General features: G+C 57.1%; 1 protein-coding gene across 1 annotated transcript; it reads right to left on the bottom strand.

The window, feature by feature from the left end:
• Positions 1-71: 71 nt before the first annotated feature.
• Positions 72-24,917, bottom strand: RASGRF1 (Ras protein specific guanine nucleotide releasing factor 1; the record flags this gene model as incomplete). The annotated part of the gene is made up of 25 exons (XM_026856032.1): positions 72-1,107; positions 2,977-3,045; positions 3,301-3,418; positions 4,503-4,582; positions 5,165-5,362; positions 5,635-5,719; positions 6,113-6,216; positions 8,369-8,429; positions 8,935-9,047; positions 9,691-9,797; positions 10,183-10,353; positions 10,758-10,883; positions 11,393-11,763; positions 12,118-12,366; positions 12,937-13,019; positions 14,187-14,323; positions 15,594-15,774; positions 16,224-16,389; positions 17,264-17,373; positions 17,790-17,983; positions 18,460-18,539; positions 19,545-19,798; positions 20,439-20,531; positions 23,702-23,849; positions 24,775-24,917. Coding segments are annotated over 25 exons (3,534 nt in total), but the record flags the coding sequence as incomplete, so codon positions are not given.

Raw genomic sequence — 24,917 nt, 5'->3', positions numbered from 1 at the left:
AGGGGCGGGACAGAAGGGGGGTGGTGTCTGTGTTGCCCCGCCGATAAAAACCTCACAAGTCCCGGTTCACCCTGAGATAGAATAGATTTATTAGCAAGAGGTAATCAGGAAACATATATTTTTACAAAAAAAATGGAAATATTTTTCCAAACAAGCTGTAAGTTGAAATAGTTTTAGGGCTTGAAAGAGAATTCTCATACCACGAGGTATTGCTTACAGCAAAAGTGTTCTGGTTGTTAGAGTGGAGCATGCCTGCCACTGTAAAGTTAAACTGTGTTTATATACTGTACAATGTAAAAAATACATGGTAATATTCACAGAATAAGCACTACATTACTATATTCCTGCTAGAAGGTGGTTAGACAGGATTACAGTATATGTAATAAAAACACTCGGTCATCTTTTTCTAATTCTACATCATGTTACTCATAGTGGTCACAAGGTCTACGGATCTACAGCATATCAACAGAAGCTTGTCGTGAGCCGTACGCAGCGAGGAGAGTCAAAGGGACTTTTCCATCTTCCCGATGTAGGAGGGAGTGGGGGCAGCGGCCGAGAGGCCCCCCCATGCCCAGCCAGCGCAGGGAGTGGCACACAGAGAGCAGGCAGCTTCACATGGAGGGATCAACTTTAATGCCTTCTCTTCCCCTGCCTCACCAAACTTGCCCAGGGATGTCACAGCTGACACTGCCTGAGCAAGAGCCACTCCGAGCTGCCCAAGACCCCCTGGGAACGCGGGGGTTCACCCCAACCCACCGCCAGCCCCCTCGAGAAGAACAAATGACAAAAATAACATCATCGAAAAGAAACCGGGACTCCAGCAAAGTGTTGATGCATGAAACCTTAAACGATGCGGGAAATCCTACGCGAGGTCTACTGCGGCCTAAGAACGAGGGGGGCGGTTTGCTTGGAGAAGCACAGACGTGGGAGTCACTCCAGGGCGTCCAACAGAAACAGATATTTACAGGATGGGATAGTGTGTGTATGCCAGCGGCCGCCGGCCACTGCTCAGGCTCAAGAAGGCAGTTTGGGCTCTATTCGCAGAGAAGCTTCATAAAGGGTTTCTTCGTCCATCACAAATGACTGGTCCAACAGGTACTGCGTCACCTGGGAAAACGAGAGCCGAACCGTTAATGGGGAGGACTCACCTCTGCTGCAGCCAATGATCAACACTGAAATTAGGAAACGGTGAAGGCCTGAGCAGCAAACGAGCAGCAGAGAAGTGCCTGCAGCTCCTGCCAACCAACGCAGGCATTGCACATCTCCTCCCAGCATTACAAAGTCTTGCCTCTCAGCTGCTCTTCTGGTTCTCTTGCTTAGTTCTCCTCTCCAGCAGTATTTTATCAGCCACAAAGTTCTATTCTGTCGACAAAAAATCCTGATAATTAAAGCACCATGTTAAGTGGGGAACCATGTTCGTGTTGCAGGAATGTGGCTGACAGGGCAGGACGTCTGTCGCAGTGCTAGAAGAAAACCTGCTCACAATTCCTGGCAGATTCTTCCCAAATTACTTTTTGGCCTCACTAGCTGCGTGGCATGTGTGGCCAATACCGAAGAGGGGCATAAGCCCAGCCCCAGGCTGGTAGTGAGGGTGCGGAGGGCAGGGCTGGGGCTGCCGGCATTGCAGAGGCTGAAATTGGGGCTCGTGGCCCCTCAACCTCCCCCAGCCCGGCCAGAGGTTGTGGTCCAGAGGGTCTGGGGCTGCTCTTGCCACTGCACATGGGAAAGTGGTGTCACCAGAGGGTGGTTTGGCCTGGCCTGAGCACCAGCAACACGGTGGCCAGGGCACTGGGCAGGGCCTGTGGGGCAGCAGCACCATTTCGGGCGGGTTTGCTGTTTCTGGAGAACAGCAGCATCGGAGGCGACGGAAACCTCCCCCCCGCCCCAGCAACCAGCCCAGTTCCTGTTCGGCGCTGCGGTGCTGTGGCAGAGGAAGTGAGAAGGCAGCCGAGAACTTTCATCTCATCACGTGTGGGGGCCACCACGAGGCAGAAGCCCCCCAGCACCAGGCTGGAGGTGCCCCAAAATCACTGTTTTTCCTTGCCTCCAGGGTGGGCTTTGCTGGTGCTGGGATAATTCCGCTGCAGGGAGGAGGCCTAGGGCAGCCACCCCCCATCCCTGTCCCCACTGCTGACAGCCTCCAGCCAGGCCCAGGCCCCAAGCATAGAGCCACCAGCCATGCTCCTGCCACAGCGCACAGGCAACGGCACTCAGGGCGCGAGGGCAGTGGCCCCAGCAGCCACCGACACTTGTTACATGTCCCCATGGCTGGGGCAAGGTCCAGCTTCTCCTTCCAGCTCCAGCTAAAACAGGAGCTTAAGCCGCATCCAAGTCCTGGAGCCGCTCTCCTGCAGGGACAGGGACCTCAGCAGCGCAGCAGCACCCAAGCCCATGCTCTCGCAGAGCACCCAGCTCTGCCTCGGCTGACGTTTGCCCGAAAGCACCTTGCAGAAGAGGGCAGCTCCATCCCTCACGCCCACCCACTCCCTGGAGTCCTTCCAGGCCATCGCAGGCCACGCTCCAGCCCCAGCTCGGCAAGACCATGCCGGGCTGCTGACCTTTGTGCCATGATCGCAGCGGCTTGCAACGAGAACAGAGTGAGATGGCAGTGAAGCGAGGGCCAGGCAGGGACAGTGCTGACTTGCTCTGGCCGAGGCTGGGACAGTGGGAAGTCACGTCCTTTAGCTCTGCAGGCAATACTGCGCCGATGATGAGCCATTTGTGGTTTGCCCACGCGTGCCAAGAGGAGCAGGGAGGTTGTTACATGTCTGCCATGCCTGTCCCCCTCCATCATGCCTCGCCTGACACAAGCTCCCGGACCTGCACTGATTCTGCTAAACTTTTCTGTCTTAAATTTCTTCCAGAAGCATCATACCTTCTCCAAAGGAGCTGCCAGAAACTGAACACTTAGACACTGTGATTCAAGGGGGAGGCGAGGAAGAGAGGGAGCATGTGGGTCTTGGGACAATGCCGTACCTTAGGCTGGTGCTCAATCTTGTAGGAGGTTTGCTGGAACTGGCGGATCTCTCTTATGATGTGTGAAATCTGTCCGGAGATAAAACACAGAAGCTGATTCCAGCACGGCCATCACTGCCGGCACCAAAACATAGCACCGCAGAGGTGCCGGGCAGCTGGTGGAGCACGCTCCATCTGCACCTTTCAACCACAGCATGATGCAAAGGGCTTTTTTTGTTTCTTTCAGCCACATCCCTCACTGGGAACAACCCCAGCTGTATGTGGGTGTGTGGGGGGACGTGTGTGGCTGTCCGGTGCTGTGCAACTGATGGCCAGGAGACTCACCATCCTCATTTTGGAGAAGTTCACCAGGCCGTCCTCGGTGTAATTCGGGGTACCCTCCTCGATGAATGCCAGGTCGGTCAGGTACATTCCCAGGTAGGGGACACATGGAGGGTCACAACTTTGGGAGCAAACCAGAAATAAATAAGAAAGAAAATAGCATTCCTTGGGGGCTTTGGAGAGGGGAGGAGGGCAGGACTCCACAGTTGGCAGAATCTGAAGGATTCTCTCTATATATTAGAGAGAAACAGAAACCCTTGAAGGAAGCTTCTCCCCGGGAAAGCTGCTGGTCCCCTGGGCTGCATCCGCTGTGCCTGCAGGCAGGGCAGGACATGCATGAGCTATGGCCATGCCCCGTGTGAAGCTGGGGCCTTCGGGAGGTGTCAGGGGCTACAGGAGGTGCCAGGGGCTGCAGGAGATGTTGAGGGCTGTGGGAGGAGAGTTGGGGGTTGCAGCAGGTGTCAGGGGCTGTGGGAGGTAAGTCAGAGGCAGCTTCAGCAGAGGGTTGGAAAGACCTTTCGAAGCTTCCCCTGCCAGTCTCAGCACCAGCAGCCAGCGCAAGCCCCACTGAGAGCTGAGGGCAGTGCTGGTGCTGGGCCTGTCCCCGGCCTTCGCCCCACACCCCAGCCCAGGCCCTCGCCGAGGGTCTCCATGAGCTGCTGACAGGACATGGACCGCGGGCGGCTGCCACACACAGCAATGCACAAGCCCTGGGGAGGCACAGCCCCGTGCTCCCCTGCTTGCCTCCAGCAAACACCAGGTTAGGACGGTTTGGGGAGCCGAGCGCTGGCTGCACCCAGTGCTGTGGGGCAAGCGCAATGCCCAGACCCCCCGGGTGTGCTGCCAGTAAGGTCCATGCTAGCAGCAGTGACATGGGCTGGCTGGTGTGAAATGAGCTAAATCTGGTACCCTTAGAGTCTGGAAGGGGAGGGGAAAAAAGGACTTTCCTAGTGTCTGGCAATGACTTCCCCTCTGCAAACCTTTTTATTCACATCTTTCCACACTGCTTTCTCGGGATCGCTTTGCAAGCCACTGCCCTGTGGCTGTTAAACAAGACACGTGTTGGCTCAGGCTCTGAAATGATTCGGTGAGCGAAGCCCTGGCCTGCAGCGCAGGAGCCAGGATGGGGTCCAGGCCCCCCCAGCACCACAGGGACCTGTATCCCCCCAACAGCAGCAGCTGCAGGAGAATCGCTGTTCACTCACTTTTTCAGTGCTTCCCTCAGGTTCTTGAACCTGCCCTCTGACGACACCAGCTTTTGTAGCTTATCGATCAGAGCCTTTGTCTGCAAAAAACCCAAAGTGTCGCTTGGAAAAGGCCCGGGAAGAAACCCCACACATCACCCCCCTCTGGCTGCTCAGCACCCTGGCGGGTACAAATCCTGCCCTGGTTGGTACACCCAGCACCAGGGGATGTCCATGGGAGCTGAGCACTTGAAAGCAAAGTTCCTCCATCACATAACAAGATAGACGATGCACTTGTTCCCTTCCCCTACCTCCTCCTTCATCAGAGCCTGTTTTCATTAACAGGTTTATTGCTTTGCAGGAAAAAGACAGTGTTGCAGATTGAGAGGAGCCCACACAGCAGCTCTGGCTTGGCAGCCGCTGGCCCCCATCAGGCTCCACACCGTGCAGATACAAGATATTTCTGTTCCAAGTAACTCATCACGAGAACTGATTTTGCTCATCTATAGTTGGTCTGAGAAGCCCAAAAAGCCAGTTTAAAGAAGGGTCTGTGCATGCATGTATACAGCTATGGAAAGGTTTCTTGAACCACACATCTGACCTACAGGATGAAGAACAAACCCAACAGCAACGCCGGGCCTGACCCACAAAAACCCGACGAGGGGTCGGCTCCGCACCCCTACCTGCTTGGAGACCTTGAGCCAGGTCTTCTTCAGGCGGAAGATGGCACTGCGGTTGAGGGAGGAGGTGATCTCCAGCACCGCGTTGTAGTTGTGCAGGCACCTGCAGATGTCTGCCACCGCCACCCATTTCTCAATGGCGCTGACCCGCGCATTGATCTCCTCATTCCGGAGGATCTCAGACGCGATCAGGTTACTGACCTTTGGGGAGACACCGGAACCAACCCACGTGTTAGGACGATTTTAGACAACAGCTACGTGCCCTCCAGCCTCGCAACTGTTCTAAAAAACATTTCCCCAGCAGGAGCAACCGCACCAGGAGATGCTCCACCTACAACCAGTCCCCAAGGCACATAACATCCACAGGGGCAGATAAATCCCGTACATCCCACCCCTGGCTAACTCTGGGGGTGGGTCAGCTGTGCTGCCTCGTCTTTGCCTGTCTCCCCATCCCTCGCTGTGGCTACACTTACATCGTTGAAGTGTTTTGTGTTCTTCATGATGTAGGGAGTCCTTTCGTTCTTCTCAAGCTTCATCCAACCTTGCCCAAAGAACTCTCTGCAAACAACAGTGTTCAGGTCAACATTTATTTCCCATTTTTCTAGCACACCCAAGCCCTGCAAGCTCCACTGCACCCACATGGGATGGAGATTCCAGGGCCTTTTCCCCACCATGCTGCTGGAAAGGGACCCCACGAATGTGAATGAAAGTGTGATGGATGTGGGTGGCTCTACCTGAGCTGGTCACTCCGGGGATGCCAGCAGATAAGCCAGCAGCTCAGGCCTCAGAGCTGGGCTTGAGCCCAGCCTAGGCTACCTGCGAAGCAGGCAGCAGCTGGGAAGACTTTGCACCCTCTGGCTTTAGCCAGGCCAGGCTCAGCTGCAGGGGAGCAGGCAGCCATGGAGCCCTGGGTGACCAGAACAGCCCTTCCCCACTCATGGGATCACTCACTCGTAGGGGATCTTCTTGAAGACCAGGTGATCCAGCAGCGTCAGCTGTTCCGCTATTTCCAGGGCTGAGTGGTTTTCAAAAGGTTCTGCTTTGACTCCCTCAGCCTGAGCAACAAAGGCAATGATGGGGGCTTGTTGCTTAAGACCACAGTAAGAACTTCTACATTTTAAGCACACAAACCCAAAGCCGAAGTCAGATTCCCAAACCAGAGGCTTTTCTCAGTGGAGTTGGCGTGTGCGGGGCTGCACTGGTCCGACAGCCCTGAGGCACCACATCCAGCATCCCACCAGCACTGAGAGGTGCCGGCTTCCCACAGACCTGCTAACCTGGCGCTTTTAATTACAGTATTGTCCGTGAACACGTACAAACACAAAATTAACTAATCTTCCCTATTTAAGTAATTAGGTATCAGCTACAGAATGGATCTCCACGCACCATCTTCTGCAACAGCTGCCTTTTTTCCTCTACATCTGTTTAACAAACAAAGCACTAGGGGATTCCAGCTGGATCCTCATGCCCAGCAGCTTGGTCAGCCCCACCAGCACCGCTCTGCCAGCACCTATGGGTGCTCCCAGACCGGCCACCACTTGCACAGCTCTTCCAGGAGCAGGAGAACAGGGACATCCCCCATCCCTGCTGCCTGGCTCTACCTGAGCGGCGCTTGCAGGCATGGGGGAACTCGGGGTGCCCCATGCTTGGAGCCACCGGGGCTGACAGCAAGAGTTGGCAGCCCCAGACCTGCATGAAGCATGTAGGGGCCTTGCCAGCCCCAACTCCGGGTTCTCCTAGCAGGGAACTGCCTAAAAACCTGTGGCAGCACCCCTCTTCCTGGAGCCAAGCAGCGTCAATCCTGTCGGGGGTCCCAGCAGAGGGGATGGAGCCTTCTGACCCCTCCCCAGCACTGGGAGCGGGACCCTGTCTCCGCGCTGCTCAAAGCAGTGGCACTGGGCATGTTGCTGCGTCCCCTGGCCAGAGCAGCAGTGCAGGGGGACGGGGGTGCAGGGGGACTGCACTGCGGGGGGGCTCGAGGTGCGGGTGATGCCGTGGGCCAGCTGAGCCTCCTGCTCTGAAGCGCTGCTGTGCCCTGAGAAGAGGCATCACCTCCCTCCAGCACCCTCTACGAAGAGGGGTCTGGGGAAGGCTCCAGGCACTCAGGGGCCAGCCAGGGCCCGGCCAACATGAGTTAACAGCCTGTTGCAAAATCCCCTCCTTTCGGGAAGAAGGTTGCGAAAGCGGCTCGAGGGCCTGTGGAGAGGCTGCAGGGGGGTGGGGGGGTACACACTGCGGGGTGCAGGCTGTGGGGGCACACCCAGAGCTCAGGGTGCTGCTGCCCGCAAACCGTAGGTGGGTAAGTGGCACCGGTGGCACTCTGAGCACCCTGGAGGACACTCCAGCCGAGGGGCTGGCATACAGCACAGTGCGCCCCTCCAGCTCATGAGAAGGGGCCAGGGAACCCACAGCCCCCATCAGCCCAGTCTGCGCCCCAAAACCCAGGGCTCCCTCGTGACCCCACTGCTCTTTGACCGCAGAGTGCTGCTGCTCAGCTGCTCAGCTCGAGGGATGGACCTGAAACCCGCTGGTTTCATTTGTTGTCACTTCTTCAAAGGAAGTTTCCAGCAGCCCAGGTTACAAACAGCTCAAAAAACCCCTGAGGGGCCTCAGCCACTCCAGGAGACAGACCCAGACCCAGGGCCCAGAGCTACTGTTGTTTCAGGTGCACCAGGCTGCTTTAAAGTGGCTCTTGGGTGTTCCTGGGAGCTGACTTTGTTTGTTTTTTAAAGCAGGAAGGCAGCAAGTGCCCTGCAGCCACCCTGACAGTTTTAAACTCATTGCATGTTCCCAGGGCTCTGCTCCCACCAATACCAGCTGGGCCAGCACCCATCACTTGGAACCAGTGCGGCAACAATGGCACGGGTTTGGGGACACAGGGGACACGGTGGAACCCCATCGGGTTTTCCTGCGTCCCTGAGGCAGGCATGGCTCTGTGCCCACTCCAGCCATCCTGCCAACTGTGCGGGAGGATTAAACAGCTGGTGGTCTGGATTAGTGTTGCCTCTACCCACAGCAGATCCAGCTGTGCTCACAGCTGGCCCTGTCCCCCAGAAAACCTTTCCCTGCTTTGCAGCCGTACACCCAGACAGGCTCGAGGAACTGCTCTCCACTGAGCCGGCAGCACCGGAGTGTGGGGATCTTTCGTTGCTCCCCCCACCACGATGCTGAGCTACCAGGCAGAGTGACAAAGGGAAGGGTAGTTACCATCTGTACGACCTCCTCCAGGGTTATCTGGTTGTCTCCTGGGTCCTCCTGGGTCAAGGTCCTGTGGCATGAAAAGGCAGCGTTACTCTGCGGGGAAAGCATCAGACCTGTACAACTTGGACGTGGCTGCAGCACAGCTTCGTGGTTTTTCACAGATTAAACACTTGGTGTGCATAAGAACACTTCTAAGTCCATTTCCCGTTTTAAAGACAAAAAAAAACCACCCTTGTTAACTGAGGCCCCAGCTGGCCCTGCATGCGTCACCCTGCAGCGTCACCAGGCACCCAGCACGGGGTGGCCCTGGGGCCGTCCCACAGCCCGCAGCAGGAAGGGCTGCAGCCTCACTGGGGTCACACCTGCGTGTCTGAGGGTGCAAGGGGGGGTCACGCCTCTGCCGCTGTGCAGATCCCGATGTGCCAGGGGTGATGGGTGCAGCCATCCTCCTCCTCCTCCTCCTCCTTGGCACCTCCGGAGCACCAGACCCTGACCTCGCACCTGCTCTGACCCCAGGGAAGCAGCCCAGCACAGCATCCAGGAGAAGCCACCTCCCTGCCATGGCCCTTCACCTTATGATGTTGGCAGCTGCCTTCCTCTCCTGGGTCAGGAGCTCGGGGTCGTGAATCACCTCCTCCAGAAAGCCAATCACCCTGAACTTCAGCTCCTCGTTGCTTTCAAAGTCCTGCCAACACCGGCACAGGCACTGCGTCAGCGCACTGTAACGTGGGTAACATCGACACCCAGCAGCTCCGCTCCCCACCCGCCTTGACCCGGCCACGACCAACAGCCCCACACTGCCTCTTCCCTGCAAAAGCCCAGCCCGTGGTGCCCAGCAAATGGGAACGGGTCAGGAAGGCACCAGGCTCATTCTGTCCCATTGCACTGTCATCGCTCGGCTGAGAGAGGCATGGGGGCGTCCCAGGGACACCCAGCACGGCACCGCTCCCCATGCGCCCAGCAGCCAGCACAGAGCGGGACAGGGACAGCGAGGAAAGCCACGTGGCTTCCTAACCCCGACCCCAGCCCGAAACCCCCAAACAGGAATCAAACCCAGCCATGCCACTTCCACGAGCCCAGGCAGGGGGTGACTGCAGACCCTGGCTCCCCCACTCTGCACACCAAATATGCAAATGCCACCATCCCACTGGACCCCAGATCTGTGTCAGGGGCTCCCTGCTCCCCTGCTTCACAGTTTTCACCTCCTCCCTATGTCCGCTCATTTGCTTCATTAAATGAAAAAGTGCCAAATTGTCTTCCTGGCTGGGGCCTGGCTGAAGCACCAGGCACGTGGCAGGGAGGGACGGGACGGTCCCCACCCGACCCACCTGTGAGTGTTTGGAGACCCAATGCCGCAGTACATTGAGGACCCGGTTGGTGGCTGCCCTCCGGATCACAAACTCCTTGTCTCCATTCCGCTGGTCCGTCGGAAAGCCTGAAACTGCCAGTGACCCCTCAGCATGGCTACAGCTCAGGAGGGAATTGCTTACAGATATTTTCAGGACTGCTAAAAGGAGCAGCCCCATCGTCCCGAGCGTCCCTAAGCTGCCTCTTAACCACAGGCAGCGGGGAGACTCCACGTTATGCAGCAGTGGGGTGCTCAGCCGCGGGCACGAGGGGCTCAGCTGCCTGCGACTCGCACATTCCTGGGCAGCCCCCATGCCCGGGCACCCAGGGGACACAGCCTAGAGCAGGTGGGCACTAGGCTGTGAGTGCTCTGGGCTCCCCCAGTCCCAGCCGAGGGCAAACCAGCCGACTATGGTAGAAACAAGCACCCCAAAAATGTGTCCCTGCGCTCTCAGCAGCTGGGGGCAGGGTACCTGCACTGGCAAGGGACATCCTGCGGTACTTCTCCTTGGTGGGGGTCCCCTCGTTGGCTCCTGCTGTGGCGATGGCGAAGGCAGAGGCAGCAGACAGGGCGCTGCGGGTGCTGTCGAGCTCCCGGCAGGACGGCATGACCACGCCGTTGTTGTAAGAAAACAACGAGAAATCTGGCAGGGAGAAGAAAACCAACACCACTTCGGAATTAAGGCAAGAGGGTGCTGCAGACCGTGTGAAAACAGCTACAGGGGAGACTCCAGCAGATAAACTGATGCCCGATGCCAGCCCAGGCTCATGCCTGGAGCAGCATTAACTCGCTCCTAAAGTGCCAGCTCAACCCCGAGGTAGGGGGGAGGGGTGAGAAGACCTGGTGAGATGCACAGACCAGGTCTGTGATATGGGCCAGAAAGCCTGGCATTTCCCTGTCCCATTGCAGGAAAATAAAGGGTAAAGTCCTGCTCCCTCTCACATTGCCTTCAGTTTTACACCTGCAGCTGTAACAGCTCTGCAGGGCCAGGTTCAAGGGCAGCAGGCAGCCCTGGGCAACCCCCAAGAGGGACAGGTCACTTGTTACCTGATGAATTTTTGCACTTGATGGACTTAGGAGTCGTTGGAGATTTTGTTGGGGAAGTTTCAGCTTCTGCTTCATCACTCTGGTTGGGATCCGTGTCCGACTCTTCCCTGACAGACACCTCTGAGCCTGGGAAGGACAGGGAACCCAGTTACCATCACTGCTGGACACGTGCACGGTGCAGCTGCGTTTCAGCTCTTCCAGATTTTCCTAAAGTCTCAATCAAACCAGCTGGGCCCACAGGTACAGAGTCCTGCAATTACTATGGGTGGTTTTGGGGTGGTGGGTTGTTTGTTTTTTTTTTTGTGGTGGGGTTTTTGGGGTTTGATTTTATTTTGTTATTACAGCTTTCTCAGCTTTCAGGCAGCACCTCTGTCATCACTGTCATCACCATCACCACCACCTCCACCCTCTCCCCAGCGCACAGGGGGCTGCTCGTGGGGATGGGGGCTCTCCCACACCAGCACACAGCCCACCTGCCTGCCCCAGCCTGGGGCTGAGCTTCTCCAGCCCCCCTGTGCTGCCCGGCCCCCTACGTGTGTCCTCGTACCCCCACAGAGCACCCACTGACACCGGCCCCCTCTCCACCAGCTGCCCGGGCCGGATGCCCACCCGCCTGCAAACCCCTAGTAACTCACTCTGCTTGCTCGGCAGTGACTCCTCTTGCTTTTCTGAGGTGGCTTCTCCTTCATCAGGGATTTTGTTGGGATAGTTACTGGACACGTAGAGTTTGTTTATGTCCAGGGTGGTCTTGCTGAAGGGAGCCATGGAGGAGTACATGCTGGCGTAGCCGTTAGAGGAGCAGCTGAGGGCAGCCAGGTCCAGCGCCTTCCCTCCCGTGATGATGGGGATGTTGAGGGAGAGCTTCCTCCGTCGGCTGGGGGACGAGGACTTGGTGATGGAGAGGGGGGGAGGCGAGGAGAACTTGCGGTTGGCCCTGGGGGACTTGGGGGGCTCGCCATACAGCAGCTTGTTGTTCTGGCTGTTTGCAAACAGGAGCTCCAGGGACCTTGGTGGAGAGACAGGGAAAGGCTCAACTTGCACCTACTCCGGTCGTGGGGGTCCCCAGTGGTGCTGGGTCTCTGGGCACCCCCCGCCCCCAGGCCGGTATGAGCCCCTGCTGCCCTGCTCCCATCGCGCAGTCTCCCCAGGAGCGGGGACACCCACAGAGCCCCAGTTCATCTGCTTCCCCCATTTGCTGGTATCACAACTCATGGGGAGCGGGTGAACCTGGGCCGGGCAGCCAGGGGCTGACTGGGGACAGATGAGGGGAGAGAGCCGCCCCCCCATAACCCCCACCAGTCCTCGTGGGCAGGAGGGGTCACCGGCACGGGCACTGCAGCGATGCCACACGCAGCCTCACCGTGCAGGTATGGCGCTGATGGGCTTCTTGTAGATGGTGATGAGCTTGTCGAGGACAACCAGGGCAGTGGTGAAGACGCGGTACGAATGCAGGAACGTGTTCAGAAAGTCAATGCTCAGGAACCGCAGGTCTGTCAGCCTCTCCAGGAGCCGCTCCACACTTGCATAGCGGATCTGCAGGACCTTGCAGGAATTCATCGTTTTACTGAACCTAATGTCAACATCATCACAATACAAGCTGGCATCAGACCTGCAGAGAAACAAGATATCTGTGGTTCCAGCCTGGAACGAAACCAAGAGCTGCTTCGCACGAGCAGCTTCCCCCCGAGCTGTGCGGGGACCACAAAAAGTGGTACAGGTCCTCGGCAGCAAAGGAGCCTCGTTCTCACGGGGCATCCCTATGTGAAATGCAGGCAGGAATATTCCCAGGGAAAATCCAGGAAATCCGCACCCTGGCATGGGTGGAAACACTGCACAGTGCTCAACAGGCAGAGATTTGGGCAAAAAACATGAATGATTGTCCCCAAGGGACACCCACAAACCAAGACCCTTCCCCACCTGTGTCACCACCCCTTTACTATTACTACTTTTTTTTGAGCTCTCCCCTTCAACTTTACCACCTCCCTGAGCAGAATCCCACACAAATCTCCTCTCCCAGCTAATTAGTGCTCCCTATCACCACACTGGGAACAGCATACCCGAGCGCCTGAGCCGTGGCGCTGCCAGGGCTCTCGGCAGCGTTCGGCTGGCATGGGAGCTGGGCTGTGGGGCTGGGCAGAGCCCAGCGCTCTCAGCAGCACCCAGCCACAGCAGCACTCACTTGATCATCTGGGGGACGGTGACCTTGGAGTTCTCCTCAAAGGCATTCATCATGAGGCCATTGCAGCGGATGTTGTCCACGCACTGGAAGAGACGTGGGTGGGAGGTGGGCAGAGACAGCAAGGATGGCCCTGCTGCCTGCCCAGCTTGGACACGCTGGATGAGAGCCTGAGCTTGGCCTTATCCAGGCAAAACCCATCCTTGCCACCTGCATCCACCACGCCCATGGAGCTGGGAAGAGAAGAGCTTCTGCATGAAAACAGGAGCTTCACACTCTGGGTCTGCACCCTGATCTGGGGGAAGCATCACCCAGAGCTGCTCCCCAGCAATCCCAGTATGGCACTGGCCCCGGCTCCAGGTGTGCTGGTAGACACAGTGGCACTGCCAGAGTTGCCAGAAACCTGCTCTCATCTTTTAGCACCATTAATTTAACACCCCTCACAGCCTGTATGGAGGGAGACCTGACATGAAGCAGAGTGGCACCAGCCCCTTCGCTGGCTTTGCTGGGCTGGAGGCTCCCACGCAGGCAGGACTGGTCTGGACCTGGTGGCAAGCGAGACCAGGAGCCACCTCCCCATGTGGGGCCAGGCCCCAGTTCTTGCCCGCAGCTCTCCTCGAGCAAAGATGATCGGCAAGGGGATGCAGGCAAGGACACGGTACAACAGGAGGCAATCCCTAGCTAACCAACAATTAATTCTCCTCCTCCCTCCCAGGAAAAAAATATCTTAAAAGTCATTTGCATAAAGCAATCAAAGAGCAGGTGTAAATTGTTACCATGTGTCTGAGTCAGAGGAAGAATCCAAACCACGTATCTATGTCTGTGGGCAGAGCACCGACAATGGGACAGACCCTGCTCCTGCCAGCTGCAGCTGCGGCACCCTCCTGCTCCACCTCCTCTCCCAGCTACCGGACACCAGAACGCTTTTGGCAATGGCCAGGCTCCCAGTGCGCCCCAGCTCCCAGTCACCACGCTCCTGGGGGACCCGGGGCTCGCTGCTCCAGCCGCATGGTTCACAGCGGCCCAATGCAGCGAGGCCTCAGCCCACGGCAAGTCCCCAGCACCCCAACAGCACCCAGGGTGCAGACCCAAGGCCTGGCAGCAGAAATGCAGCCACACGATGCATGCTGCGTGTTCATTCCGGGTCCCCAAAGCCGCTGCCGCAGCCTGCGTAGGGGCAACCCTCCTGCGGGGACGGCGCGTCCCTGGGAACTCTACGCCCCGACACCTCCTCCCTGCCTGGTCCATCCTACCTGGCTGATGTCACTGGTCCATGCAGCCTTCTCCTGCCTGGATGAGGCCACCAGGATAACCGTAAAAGATGAGGAATCTTTAGGCTCCACTACGATTTTGAAGTCAAGATGGTCAATGTCTTGCCCTGATGTTTTTGCTTTGGAACAGAAAAACCACACACAGTGATTGCGAAAAGATTCCCCCACACCCCCGGCACAGTCTTTGTTAAGGTTTTAAGGAGCTCATTGTGTTTTGTGGGTTGCCTGCAGTGAGGACAGGACAGGTTTGCTTGGCAAAGGCTCTGTGTTTGCAAAATAAAATCTGCACGTCACGAGTGCAGCATGGCCTCACTGCTGGCACCCAGGTGCCATGTGCTGGGGGGAACCCGGCTCCCTGATGTGTTAGGAAACAGCCATGAGGACAAGGGTCTTGGTTTCAGCTGGGACAGAGTTAATTTTTCTTCTTAGTAGCTGGAATAGTTCTGTGCTTTGCATTCAGTGACAATGATGCTGTAATACACTGATTTACAGTTGTTGCTACCAGATCAACGTTTCTCCAGCTCCCCATGTCTTGCCCATGTGTGGGTGCACAAGCTGGGAGGGGGCACGGCCAGAGCACCAGACCCAAATTAGCCAGTGGAATATTCCACATCATGTAACGCCATGCTCAGATAGAAAGGAGGGTGGCCGGGAAGCAGGAGGTCATCTCTCGCTTCTGGGATTGCGACTGTGGGATCTTGAGATTTTTTTGGGAACGGGCTGGGTATCAGTTGGCAGATGGTGAGCAGTTGCATTGTGCATTACCTGATTGTACTTTCTATTATTGTTATGGGTTTATTTTATGACAATTACTAAAGTCTTTTTATCTCAACCCACAAGTCTTCCTTTACCCCCCTAATTCTTTCCCCATCCCTGGGTAGGGGGAGGGTGAGCAAGTGGCTGTGGGGGGTTGGGCTGCTGGCTGGATTCAAACAACAATGGCCCTTTTTGGTGCCCAACGTAGGGCCCAAAGGGTTGAGGTAACAACAGATCAGATCCCTACGACAAGAAAAGGGAGCCCGTGCTTTCTGACAGGCCTGCGGCTGCACAGGCATGGCTGCCGACGTCCAGCACGTTTGCCTTTTCCTGCTCGCTAGCACCGAGCTGGAGGCAGCTGCCTGCCTCGAGAAGGTCAGATTTGCATAATTGCACATCTGTTTGGTTGGCAGTAAATAATTTACTTAATTAAACCCACCCAGTAGATCATGACTTCCTTGAATCTATCCAGCATCTCAATTTGCTCTGACTCTGCTGCAGTTGGTTCCACACCCCGCAGAGGGATGGCAGCGATGTCACCGCCTCAGTGACAGGGGACACCTGTAGCGCCAGCCACCCCGCCACCGCTCCGCCCTGCCATGGGGTGACCACGCTGCGAACCCCCAAACCTACCATCCTCGTCGGTGCTCTCCTGCTCCTCCACCAGCGTGCAGTCGATGAGGGAGATCACGCCGTTCTGCAGGGGTGGGAGTTGGGGCTCAGCAGCAGGATCCCCCCTGGGGGGACTGAGGGCTGCCCTGGCCCCCCACCCCACAGCCACTGCCCCGGGAACAGGGGCAGGGATGGGGTGATGCTGCCAAGGGTTTCAGCCTCGTGCAGCCTGTGGCCAGCGCAGCATCTGCTTTCACTGGGAAAAAAGCAGTTACTGACAGCTGGGATACCACGGTTTTCCTTGTATAACTGATCAACTATTTTCTTTATAAATTATTTAATATGAGCTTTAAATTAAATTTTCCAAAAGCCTGTTGTTGTAATTATCAACTCTTTGCCATGGACTGTAATTTTTCAAACTGATAATTTAATGCCAGTAATGAGCAATTCCTGTCAGATTCTTGCTCAATTAACTGCAAAACTTCTACCAATAAAAGCACAAGTCTCAGGGCGGGCTGGAGTGTTACGTACAAACCTGGGCTACCATTCCAGTTTCTCCCCGACTAGATTGCTGCTGCTGCTAACCACGAAAAATTCTTTTACCAAGAACATGCAATTTCTCATCTTTGCCCACGACTCAGAGCTCTTTACATCATGGACAAGGCGTCTGGACCATGCAAAATAAATCCGGCTGCCTGCCTGCTCCCAGTCCGGTTCCCCCAGGAGGCTGCAGCCCCGGGGGGAGGGTGAGGTGGCCCCCGGGCCCCCGGTGTTTTTTCGGATATTTTCGGTCTCACTCACTTCGTCGTGCATTATCCTGAAGGAGGGAGAAAATGGGAGCTCGGATGAGATCTGTGTCAGTCTTCCTAGTGGATCCCTTTGGACAGAGGGGAAGGGCTGCACTAGGCGAGACCAAAACTGAAGAAATATTCAGGGAATTACCACAGTCAGCAGTACCTATACAGACCTGAGAGCCCAGGAGGTAACCTACACTCTGGACTCTACCTCCAGATTTCTAACTACTGAAACAGAAGTGCTTCTTGCTCGGAAATCACAAAATTCAGATTTAGGGCAGACAGATCCTCCCCCTGTCACCAGCCCCCTCCGACGTCCCCACTCCTCAAGGAGTGGGAAAAGGGATGGAAACTCCTTTTAGGGATAGCCTCGGGACCAAGGAGCGCTGGTGGGTTTCGTGCCGTCACAACACACTGGCATGGGACACACGGAACACTTCGGCCCGTGGTCTGCAGATGGAGAGGATCGGAAATGGGGAATCATGGCCGATTCCCAAGCGCTTGTTGCTGAGAGCTCGAAGTTGCTCCAGCCCTTTCCGTGGGGTAGCCCCCCAGCACCCAGCCCCACCAGATGGAGGAGGGCAGAGCCCGACCTTCAGAGCCATCCCAGCCCCCAGGACTCGTATTATAGAGCCCTGGAAAATGCAGCCCCCAGGCAGAAGCAGCTGGTGCCTGTCCCACCCGCCCCAGGGACGAGTTGGAAAGGGAGGGCAGGAGACGGTGCAGGCAGGTCTCAGCCTGGGGAAGGCAGAGGACGGGGTCCATGGGAGGGCAGGTCCTGGCTAAAACAGCACCAGGCACCTTGGGCGCGGGGCTCTGCCTGCTGCCTGCACCCGAGCTGTGGGCAGGGTGTGTGGGTGAGCAGGACCGGCAGGGCCAGGCAGCAGTGGGTCTGACCTGGAGAGCTCTTCCAGCTTGGACTTGGCGTAATCCAGGCTGTTCCTCTCCACGTGCTCGTGGGGGGTGTGAGCCAGCAGCTCGTGCAGCGTCAGGATGTACCTGGGGATCTGCGGCACAACAGACCGGAGCCGGGCGTCAGTCGTGGCTCAAGGTGGGGCGGGATGAGGGGGGCACAGAGGGCTGTTGGAGCTCACACCGTGTGGCTCCTGTGCCTCGGAGCCCCTAGTCTGGGAGGTTAAGCAAGCTTCACAGCTCCTCATGCTAAAACTTAGTGAGGAGGGAGAACAGCGTGGGGCTTTGCCCAGCACCCTGCTGTGCCCCCGCCACGTCCCAGAGCTGTGGGGTAACTGGGGAGGCAGAAGCTTCACCCAGAGCCCTCCCGCAGCAGTGACAAGCCCTAAGCCGGTCCCAGGAGCAGCGTGGGGGTCAGCCCCAGGCTATCTTCACGCTGAATTTGCCTCCCCAGAACCCAGTGCCTGCTGTGGGGGCTGGGGTTGGCATTGCTGGGGCTGATCCTGGTCACCTGGAACATGGGGTAGGTCAGGAAGGTCTCCAGGGTCCTCTCCTCGCAGTCAGGCTTGGCTTCGTAGTGCTTCAGCAGCTTGTCAAAGTCCCGGTTCTGCTTGCAGTGGGCCAGGATCTGCAGGCTGTACTGGTGGTTCCTCACGAACTCCTGGTAGATGTTCAGCATGGGCAGCAGGATGTCGAACAAGTCGGCTGCGAGCAAAGGCAGTGGGGAGGTGGTGATGGCCCAGTCCTGGGGTCCTGGCACAGCCCCCCCCAGCTCCTGACCCTCTTCACCCCTGGATCCCTCCTTGGATCCCCTGCTGGGGCCTCGTGCTGCTTGTGCAAACCCCAATTCTGCCCAGTTTGGGTTTTAAAGACACCCTGTGGAGCTGGCTGCGGGTCTAACCGCATGCAGCAAAGCTCTTCAACATCAGCTCTCCCAGACGCGGCCCAGCCCACCCCCCCCACCGCCCGCCAGAATCAGGAACGCAAGAATTGGGCTACTCTGGGTTTTTTTCAGGCCTTGCCTCCACAAGCGACATGGACAAGCAGCGAGGTGCCGCGCAATGCGTTTCACTGCTGCTGCCGGTTAGCCAAATGCCGGCTGAGTTGCAGGAGGAGGAGCGCAGGGTTGGCTCTGTCAGCGAGGGGGAAGGAAACGCGGGGAGGGGGCAACACGCACTCACCCAGCACGAGCGTTGGCCAGCTGGATATCCTCGCCTTCAGGCCTTGGTAAAAGATTTGGTGCAAAAACATGATCGTTTCGCTGAAAGATAAACCAGGGGGTGAAAGACAGATGAACGAGTGGCGAATAATGAGTAATTAGACAAAATCTTTGAGCCTGTCTGCCTCCCTGCCCTGACGCTGCCGCCCACCCAGGACATCCCTGCTCTCACCCGCCTCTGCAGGACAGGGTGCTCCTGGCCAGAGCTCAGAGGCTGGCCCTGGGTCCTCCACTGCTCATTTTCCAAGAGCCCTTATGGCGAGGAACCTCCCTTGCGCCACAGAGCTGCGACGATGCAGAGGAGGGGTGTTCAGGGGTGCTCACACTGTCAGCACTGGCCCCAGGCAAGGCACTGGATTCACACAAGCCCAGAGATGGGGGTGAACTGGAATTTGGCTGGCACCCCACGCAGCCCAGGGAGCTGAAAGTGAGGTCTGCAGAGAGGGGCAGGAGTGAGCACCAGGAGCAGGGAGAGCTTCATTCCCTGAGGGGTGGGTGGCCGGCACCTCCAGGGCTGGCAAGGCTGGCACCTCCAGCGCTGGTACCGTCCATGGGACAGAGCCGTTGCAGCTGCCATTAAACCTAGCACCTCTGCTGGCACACTGGGCAGTGCCGCAGTCCAGCTGGAGTCAGGGAAGGGTTAGACTGGCTATTAGGAAGTGCTTCTTTCCAGAAGGGGTTGTTGGATGTTGGAATTGGTTGCTCAGGGCAGATGATCTTTGAGGTCTTTTCCAATGGAGATGATTCTGAGTCAGTGAGTCAGTGAGTGCCACCTCCCAGCTCTGACCCCACGTCGCAGCTGCAGGAGAGGCTATGCCTGCCTGCTCCATACCACCTCCCCAGAGAGCTGCGTCCTCCCCGCCCTGCTCCCCTCTCATTACCTGCGGCCTGCTACAAATACCAAAGGACAGTGCCCTCCCCACCACCTGAGCTACGAACCCACACAGATGGGCTCCCAGCAGCCCCCCAGCACCAAGCGCCCAACACCCATTGGGCTGCGGACACCAACACCTGCCCGGAGGCTCTTGGAGCCTGGGACAGACTCACCTGTTGAGGAATATGCTACTGACGTCGTCGTGCGTGATGGGAGGCTTCTTGGAGCTGGCTGCCATCCGCAGCGGCCGGAGGAAGTTGTTGACGAGGATATGGAGCTGCTGGACATACTCGGCCTCTGCCTCCAGCATGCTGAAGACAACCTGGTTCCTCTTGCGCATGCTGTCGGCGTGGGGGGACCTGATATAGTCCTGGATGATTGTCTTCCACTTCCTTCGGCACAGCCAGCCCCGCAGGAAGCTCTGGACCTGCCAGGGGGGCAGCAGCCACGTCAGGGTCCGGGTCAATGAGCCGGGCAGGAGCCCCATGCTCAGTACAGTGCTGGGGCTGCAGCTCTGTGCGAGGTTTCCCCAACTCTGTGCCGAGGTGTGCACAATGGGGCCTGATACTGGTGCTGCTCTGAACCCTCCTGACTGGGGAACAAATAACTACTCATTGAAATGCATGTGCTTATTGCAGGCAATGTCCTCTTTCCCTTTTGACAGAGATATACAGAAGACTCCCACGAGAAGCAAGGATCCCGTGGTAATTCCTGACCTTCCCGGGCACGATGCTGGGCACTTTCCATGTCTCTGGGCACCCAAATGTGTAGAGAGGCATTAAGTCACCTAGAAAAGCTTCCAACCCTTCATCAGGTGAACGAGCACGGCAGCACATCCCAACCCAGGCCCAGAGCTCAATCCACGCCTGTGGCTGCTGCCCACCACCCCAACCCTGGGTGCCCGGGGCTGGAAGAGACTTCCCGAGGGTCGGGCGAGGGCAGAACCCGCTCCTCAAGCAGTGGCAGTGCTGGGCCCCTCTGTGGTACCAAGGGGAGGCTGAGGCACTGCCAGGTTTGGGGAACCCACCGAGCGCTGGCCTCTGCGTCCCTCACCCGCTACCACCCACCTTCTTGATTTTCTTGATGTCACTGTCATCGTCGCTGGGCGTGCTGGTCTGGCCGGCTTGGATGCGCTCATGGTCCTTGAGCAGAGAGGCGATCTGCAGGCACAGGGGGGATGTCAGTGGCCCCAGCACCTCCCCGGAGCCAAGGACAAACCCTGCTCCTGCAAGCGGCACATGCCTCCAGCTCAACTACAGATCCAGGGACATATTGTGCTGGTTCTGTCTTAACGGGAGATGGGTAGATGAAGCAGAAAGGAAACGCTGCCAGGACACTGCCAGCACCCACCAAACGCGCCGCAGAGACGGAGACCTGGAAATCCTGCTGGGTACCCAACGCCAACCGCATCCCGGTTTCCTAAGGAAGCCTTCATGGGCGAGTCGTTAAAAAATGAGTTGGAGAGAAAATGGCAGAAAAATCTCAAGTCATTTGCAACCTAAAACTTGCAGATGGGGACCAACTCTCATCCAGTCACAGCTTTCCGACACAAATTGGATCAGATCTCGTTAGCTTTGAGCGTTTGAATTTCTACTGTTTCTCGCCTGTACTTTTTCTCACTCCTCTGCTTGTTGCCGTGTCCCTGCCCCCACGGCTTCAACCGTTTCAAGAGCTACAGGGAAGGGTAGGAAAACAGAAAGTGTACCATTCAAAAATGAAAATTGGGAAAAATGTGATTTGAATTTAGATTTTATAGAAAATAATACAAGTAAGAAAACAACTTTCAAAGACTAATTTCCCAGGGGGAAAAAAAGTCCCATTTTGGAGAGAAAGGAGGAAAAAGGTAGATTTGAGTTGAGATCTTTTTCACTGTGACTCTGCTGCCCAGTGACGCTGGGAACTGACAGCAGCAGGAACTGCGATATGTGCCGAGCGTGTGCTGGACTGTCAGGAGGGAAAGCAGAGTAAGGGAAGGGGAGAGATGGCTGCGGGGGGAGGTGGTCAGGGGCTTCTGCTGCCTGGTCATGGCCAGGGAGGAGCAAATGACTTCCTCAAGCCCCAGATTGTGACAAAGAGCTGTGCGTGTTCACGCTGTAAGAAGCAAAACGTGCTTCAATGTGGTCACTGTGACTGAGCCGAGCTCCTGAACTCTCCCAGAGCCACCCAACACTACCAGGGCCTGATCCAGCCAGCCCCACTTGTGCCCCTGGGGTGACCCGGCCATGGCTCCAAGGTGCTCGGCTGGAAGCAGTGGGGTGCCCCGGCCCCCCAGCACCACAGCTCTCCCAGTGCTCCCAGCACAGCCATCCCCAGCATTGCCGACCTTGGCAGGAGCGGCAACATGCCAGAGAAAGCAGCCATGGGCTCACATGCAGCTCTATCAGTTTCATCCCATTTTATTCCACGGGATGAGATTTTAAAGACTTTTTCCTCTCCCTGTGCTTTCCTGCCACCAAACAGCCCCTGCATCTCCTCTGCATTGAAGCGTTTGGGAGCACCAAAGCCATTCCCTGTGCCGATTCCAGGCGCATCGTGGCCAGGATCCATGAAGTATGTTAGCTGGTGCCATAGTTTTATTTTGGTTTCTTTTTTTTAAATTGAGCGAGCAAAATTTGCACATTAAAGTAGAAGCTGATCATTTGATCTCTGCTTCAAAGCTTGTGGAAGAGTAAAAACACAAACCAAACCAATGCAAGGTAAAATCAAAAGTACCTGGGCACGGGGGACAGGCTGCAGCTCTGCCCGACATCTCTGACTGTGACCCCTCAGCTAATTTCAGGATTCACAACACATCTCCCAGCTCCCCTGACCGAAAGTTCATCAGGATGCTCATCGCTCGCCTCCCCCGCCTCTTGCACTGGCCGTGCTCCTGGGGACACAGAGCCTGCCCCGACTCGGCGGCAGGACCGGACCCAGGGAGCTCCTGTCTGGCACCGGACCGGAGCCCCAGGAGAAACCCCGGCTCGAGCAGGTGCCACGGCCTGGGGTGGTTTTGGGGCTGATCCTGTTCTGTTGGAAAGCACAAACTCAGTGGTGTTGAAACTATCCCTGGGAATGGCCTGTGGCTCCCCAGTCCCCCAAGACTAAAAGCAGCCTTCAGTGTACCCTGACTCACGGGCAGAGATTGCTATTAACCTGCACTGTTTAACTCCAAAACCAAAATTTAAGGAAAAGACCCCCATGAGGATGCATCAAAACACTCCAGCCCTCACTGCCTCTCCAGCTGCCTCTTTCGTGGTGATTTTGAGATTTGACTGACTCGGGGTCAACATCTCAGACCAGGAGGCAACAGGACCCACTCCCGGCTGCCTTCACCATGGAGCTGCTGCCTGACCCTCCCTGTCAGGGCCAAGGAGGGGGCCGGTGGCAGGACCAGCCCCGAGGTGCAGGACTGGTTTGGGGGTGCTGGACCAACACTGGGGTGCCCCGCAGTTGCCAGTTCCAACGCCCCCCAGCAGCCAAAGCTCAGGGCTGGCTGCAGCCCTGCAACATGGGGGCCAGGCAGCCCAGGGCAGACCCCCACCTCCGAGCATCCTCCTCCCTGGTGCCTTAGAGACGTGCGCTTCCCTCAGCACCATCTGCTGAGTCATTTTTGCATGTTTGTGCTTTGTCTGCCGTAAACCCCGTCACGTCACCCTTCCTACGACCCAGTGCCGCAAACAACGGAGTGGTGAGCCGCTGTGAGAGCTTCTGGGCCAAGCTACAGTCAACAGGTTGTATGGGCTGCTCCTGCTGGAGACACGCTCCCTTCTTCATGAACCGTCTGTTCATTTCTAGCCCTGCACATGTTAATTCCCTGAGGTACTCGGGTTATCAGGACGGCTGCAGCTTGCAGCTGGCACAGGTTCCTTCACAAAGCCACAGACGCCTCTCCCCTGTTTCTGTGACTCCTCTGGCCTTGCACCACCCAGCAGATGGGAGCAGCGGGCGCACGGCCTGCAGAGGGGCTCTAATCGAGGTATCCAGGATCAAAATACGGAAGGAGAAATGGTAAGATAAGGCATCTCCATCCCTCCCCTAATACCTGCACCCAAGGGACCAGCTCACCAGCCCATGCCCCAGCGCTCATCACTGGGGCAAACCCTTCCCCACCGTGGCAGAGTCCCAGGGACCCCAGAAAGCCCCACAGACACACCGTGCACATCCAACGCAGGCAACATCCTCGCTCCTCTCTGCAAGAGAAGGGGCCAGCCCGATGTCATTAAAACATGCATAGATTCACTGGCTGTAACATCCCCCGGCCCCGGCCAGCACGGCGATGCCACCCGCCCACCCGCGGGTCACCCCGGGGAGCAGCAGCGCATCTGCAGGGCGACGCCGGGTTCTTCACCTCGGCCTTCAGGCGCTCGATCTCGATCTCCCCGTCCTCGATCTGCTGGCGGAGTTGCTTGGCAACGGTCTTCTCCGTTTCCACAATCTGCAGGAGATGGAGGTACTTCTGCATCAGCGCCTCATGCTCCGTCGCCAGGTTCCTGTAGCTGCAGGCAGACACGGCCGTGAGCATCCCTCCTCCTACAGACCCACCGCCACACACCCCCCTGGGATGTGCACAAAAAATTAGGTGTCTGCAGGTGGAGGTTTGCTTGGGGGGTGTTCCTCCTTCCCGGCTGTCTACACATGGCCCTTGTCCCTCTGGCTCAGGGTACCAGAGGGGTTAATGAATGGGGAGACAGCTCTCACAGTCTGGGATGCTGCTGCTCAGAACTGACCAGTTTGGAAAGGAGTCGGGTTCCCCATAAAGGTGTAAACAGAAAACACAATGCAGATTTTAAGGAAATGGTAGGAGACCAAAAAAACCCCCAAAAAACTCATGGCCAAACCTCTCTGACCGACCACATCCCAAGATGAGAAGACACTGTGGTGCAAGCTCTTAGGAACATCTGCTCTCGTTAAGGTGCCACAGCAAATGATATTTCTCCGATTTCCTGCTACAACCCTCACCTGCCCCCACTTCCCACTGCCAGCCCAGCACCCTCCTTTGCCAGACGCAGCTGGGCCAGTTCCTGACTGCTCCCCCCCAAGCGAGCAAGTGGGCTGCACTTGCATTCCTGTGGTGCAGAAATACGAGCTTGGAAAAACCTCTTTCTGGCCATTTTTGCTACTCCATTAAACCCTTCCCAGTGGCCTTTGGACCTGATGGCGAAGTGGGCACCCCTCCATCACCAGGCTGGGACAGGCAGAGGCCACGCTGCTGGGACAGCTACTCCATATGGGATGGGGATGGGCAAGGGGGGATGCCTGGATGCAGCCTCCTGCTCTGACACTGGGCCAGGGGCTAGAAGCACTCTGTTCTGCCTTCCAGCTTGATGGCTCCCTGCCCGCAGCCCTGCCCGCAGCTGCCCTTGGGCACGGCTTCACCTCCGACACCCCCGTCTGTGGGTCTGCACTGGTGGAGGGTGATACCTGGCGTGAGCTATGGCTGCCACCCACTCGTCACAGTCCTTGGCATCCTCGGTCCTCAGCTCCAGGGTCTTCTGGTTCTCATGATTGAAGTTAACAGTGAAGTAATGCTGCGGGAGCAAACAGGGGCTGAGGTTACTGCTCGC

The sequence above is a fragment of the Athene cunicularia genome (assembly GCF_003259725.1).
Source record: "Athene cunicularia isolate RWA chromosome 10 unlocalized genomic scaffold, athCun1 chr10_part1, whole genome shotgun sequence".
Taxonomy (NCBI): Eukaryota; Metazoa; Chordata; class Aves; order Strigiformes; family Strigidae; genus Athene; species Athene cunicularia.
Note: the sequence above shows the minus strand (reverse complement) of the source record. Positions and strands in the feature narration are given on the sequence as shown.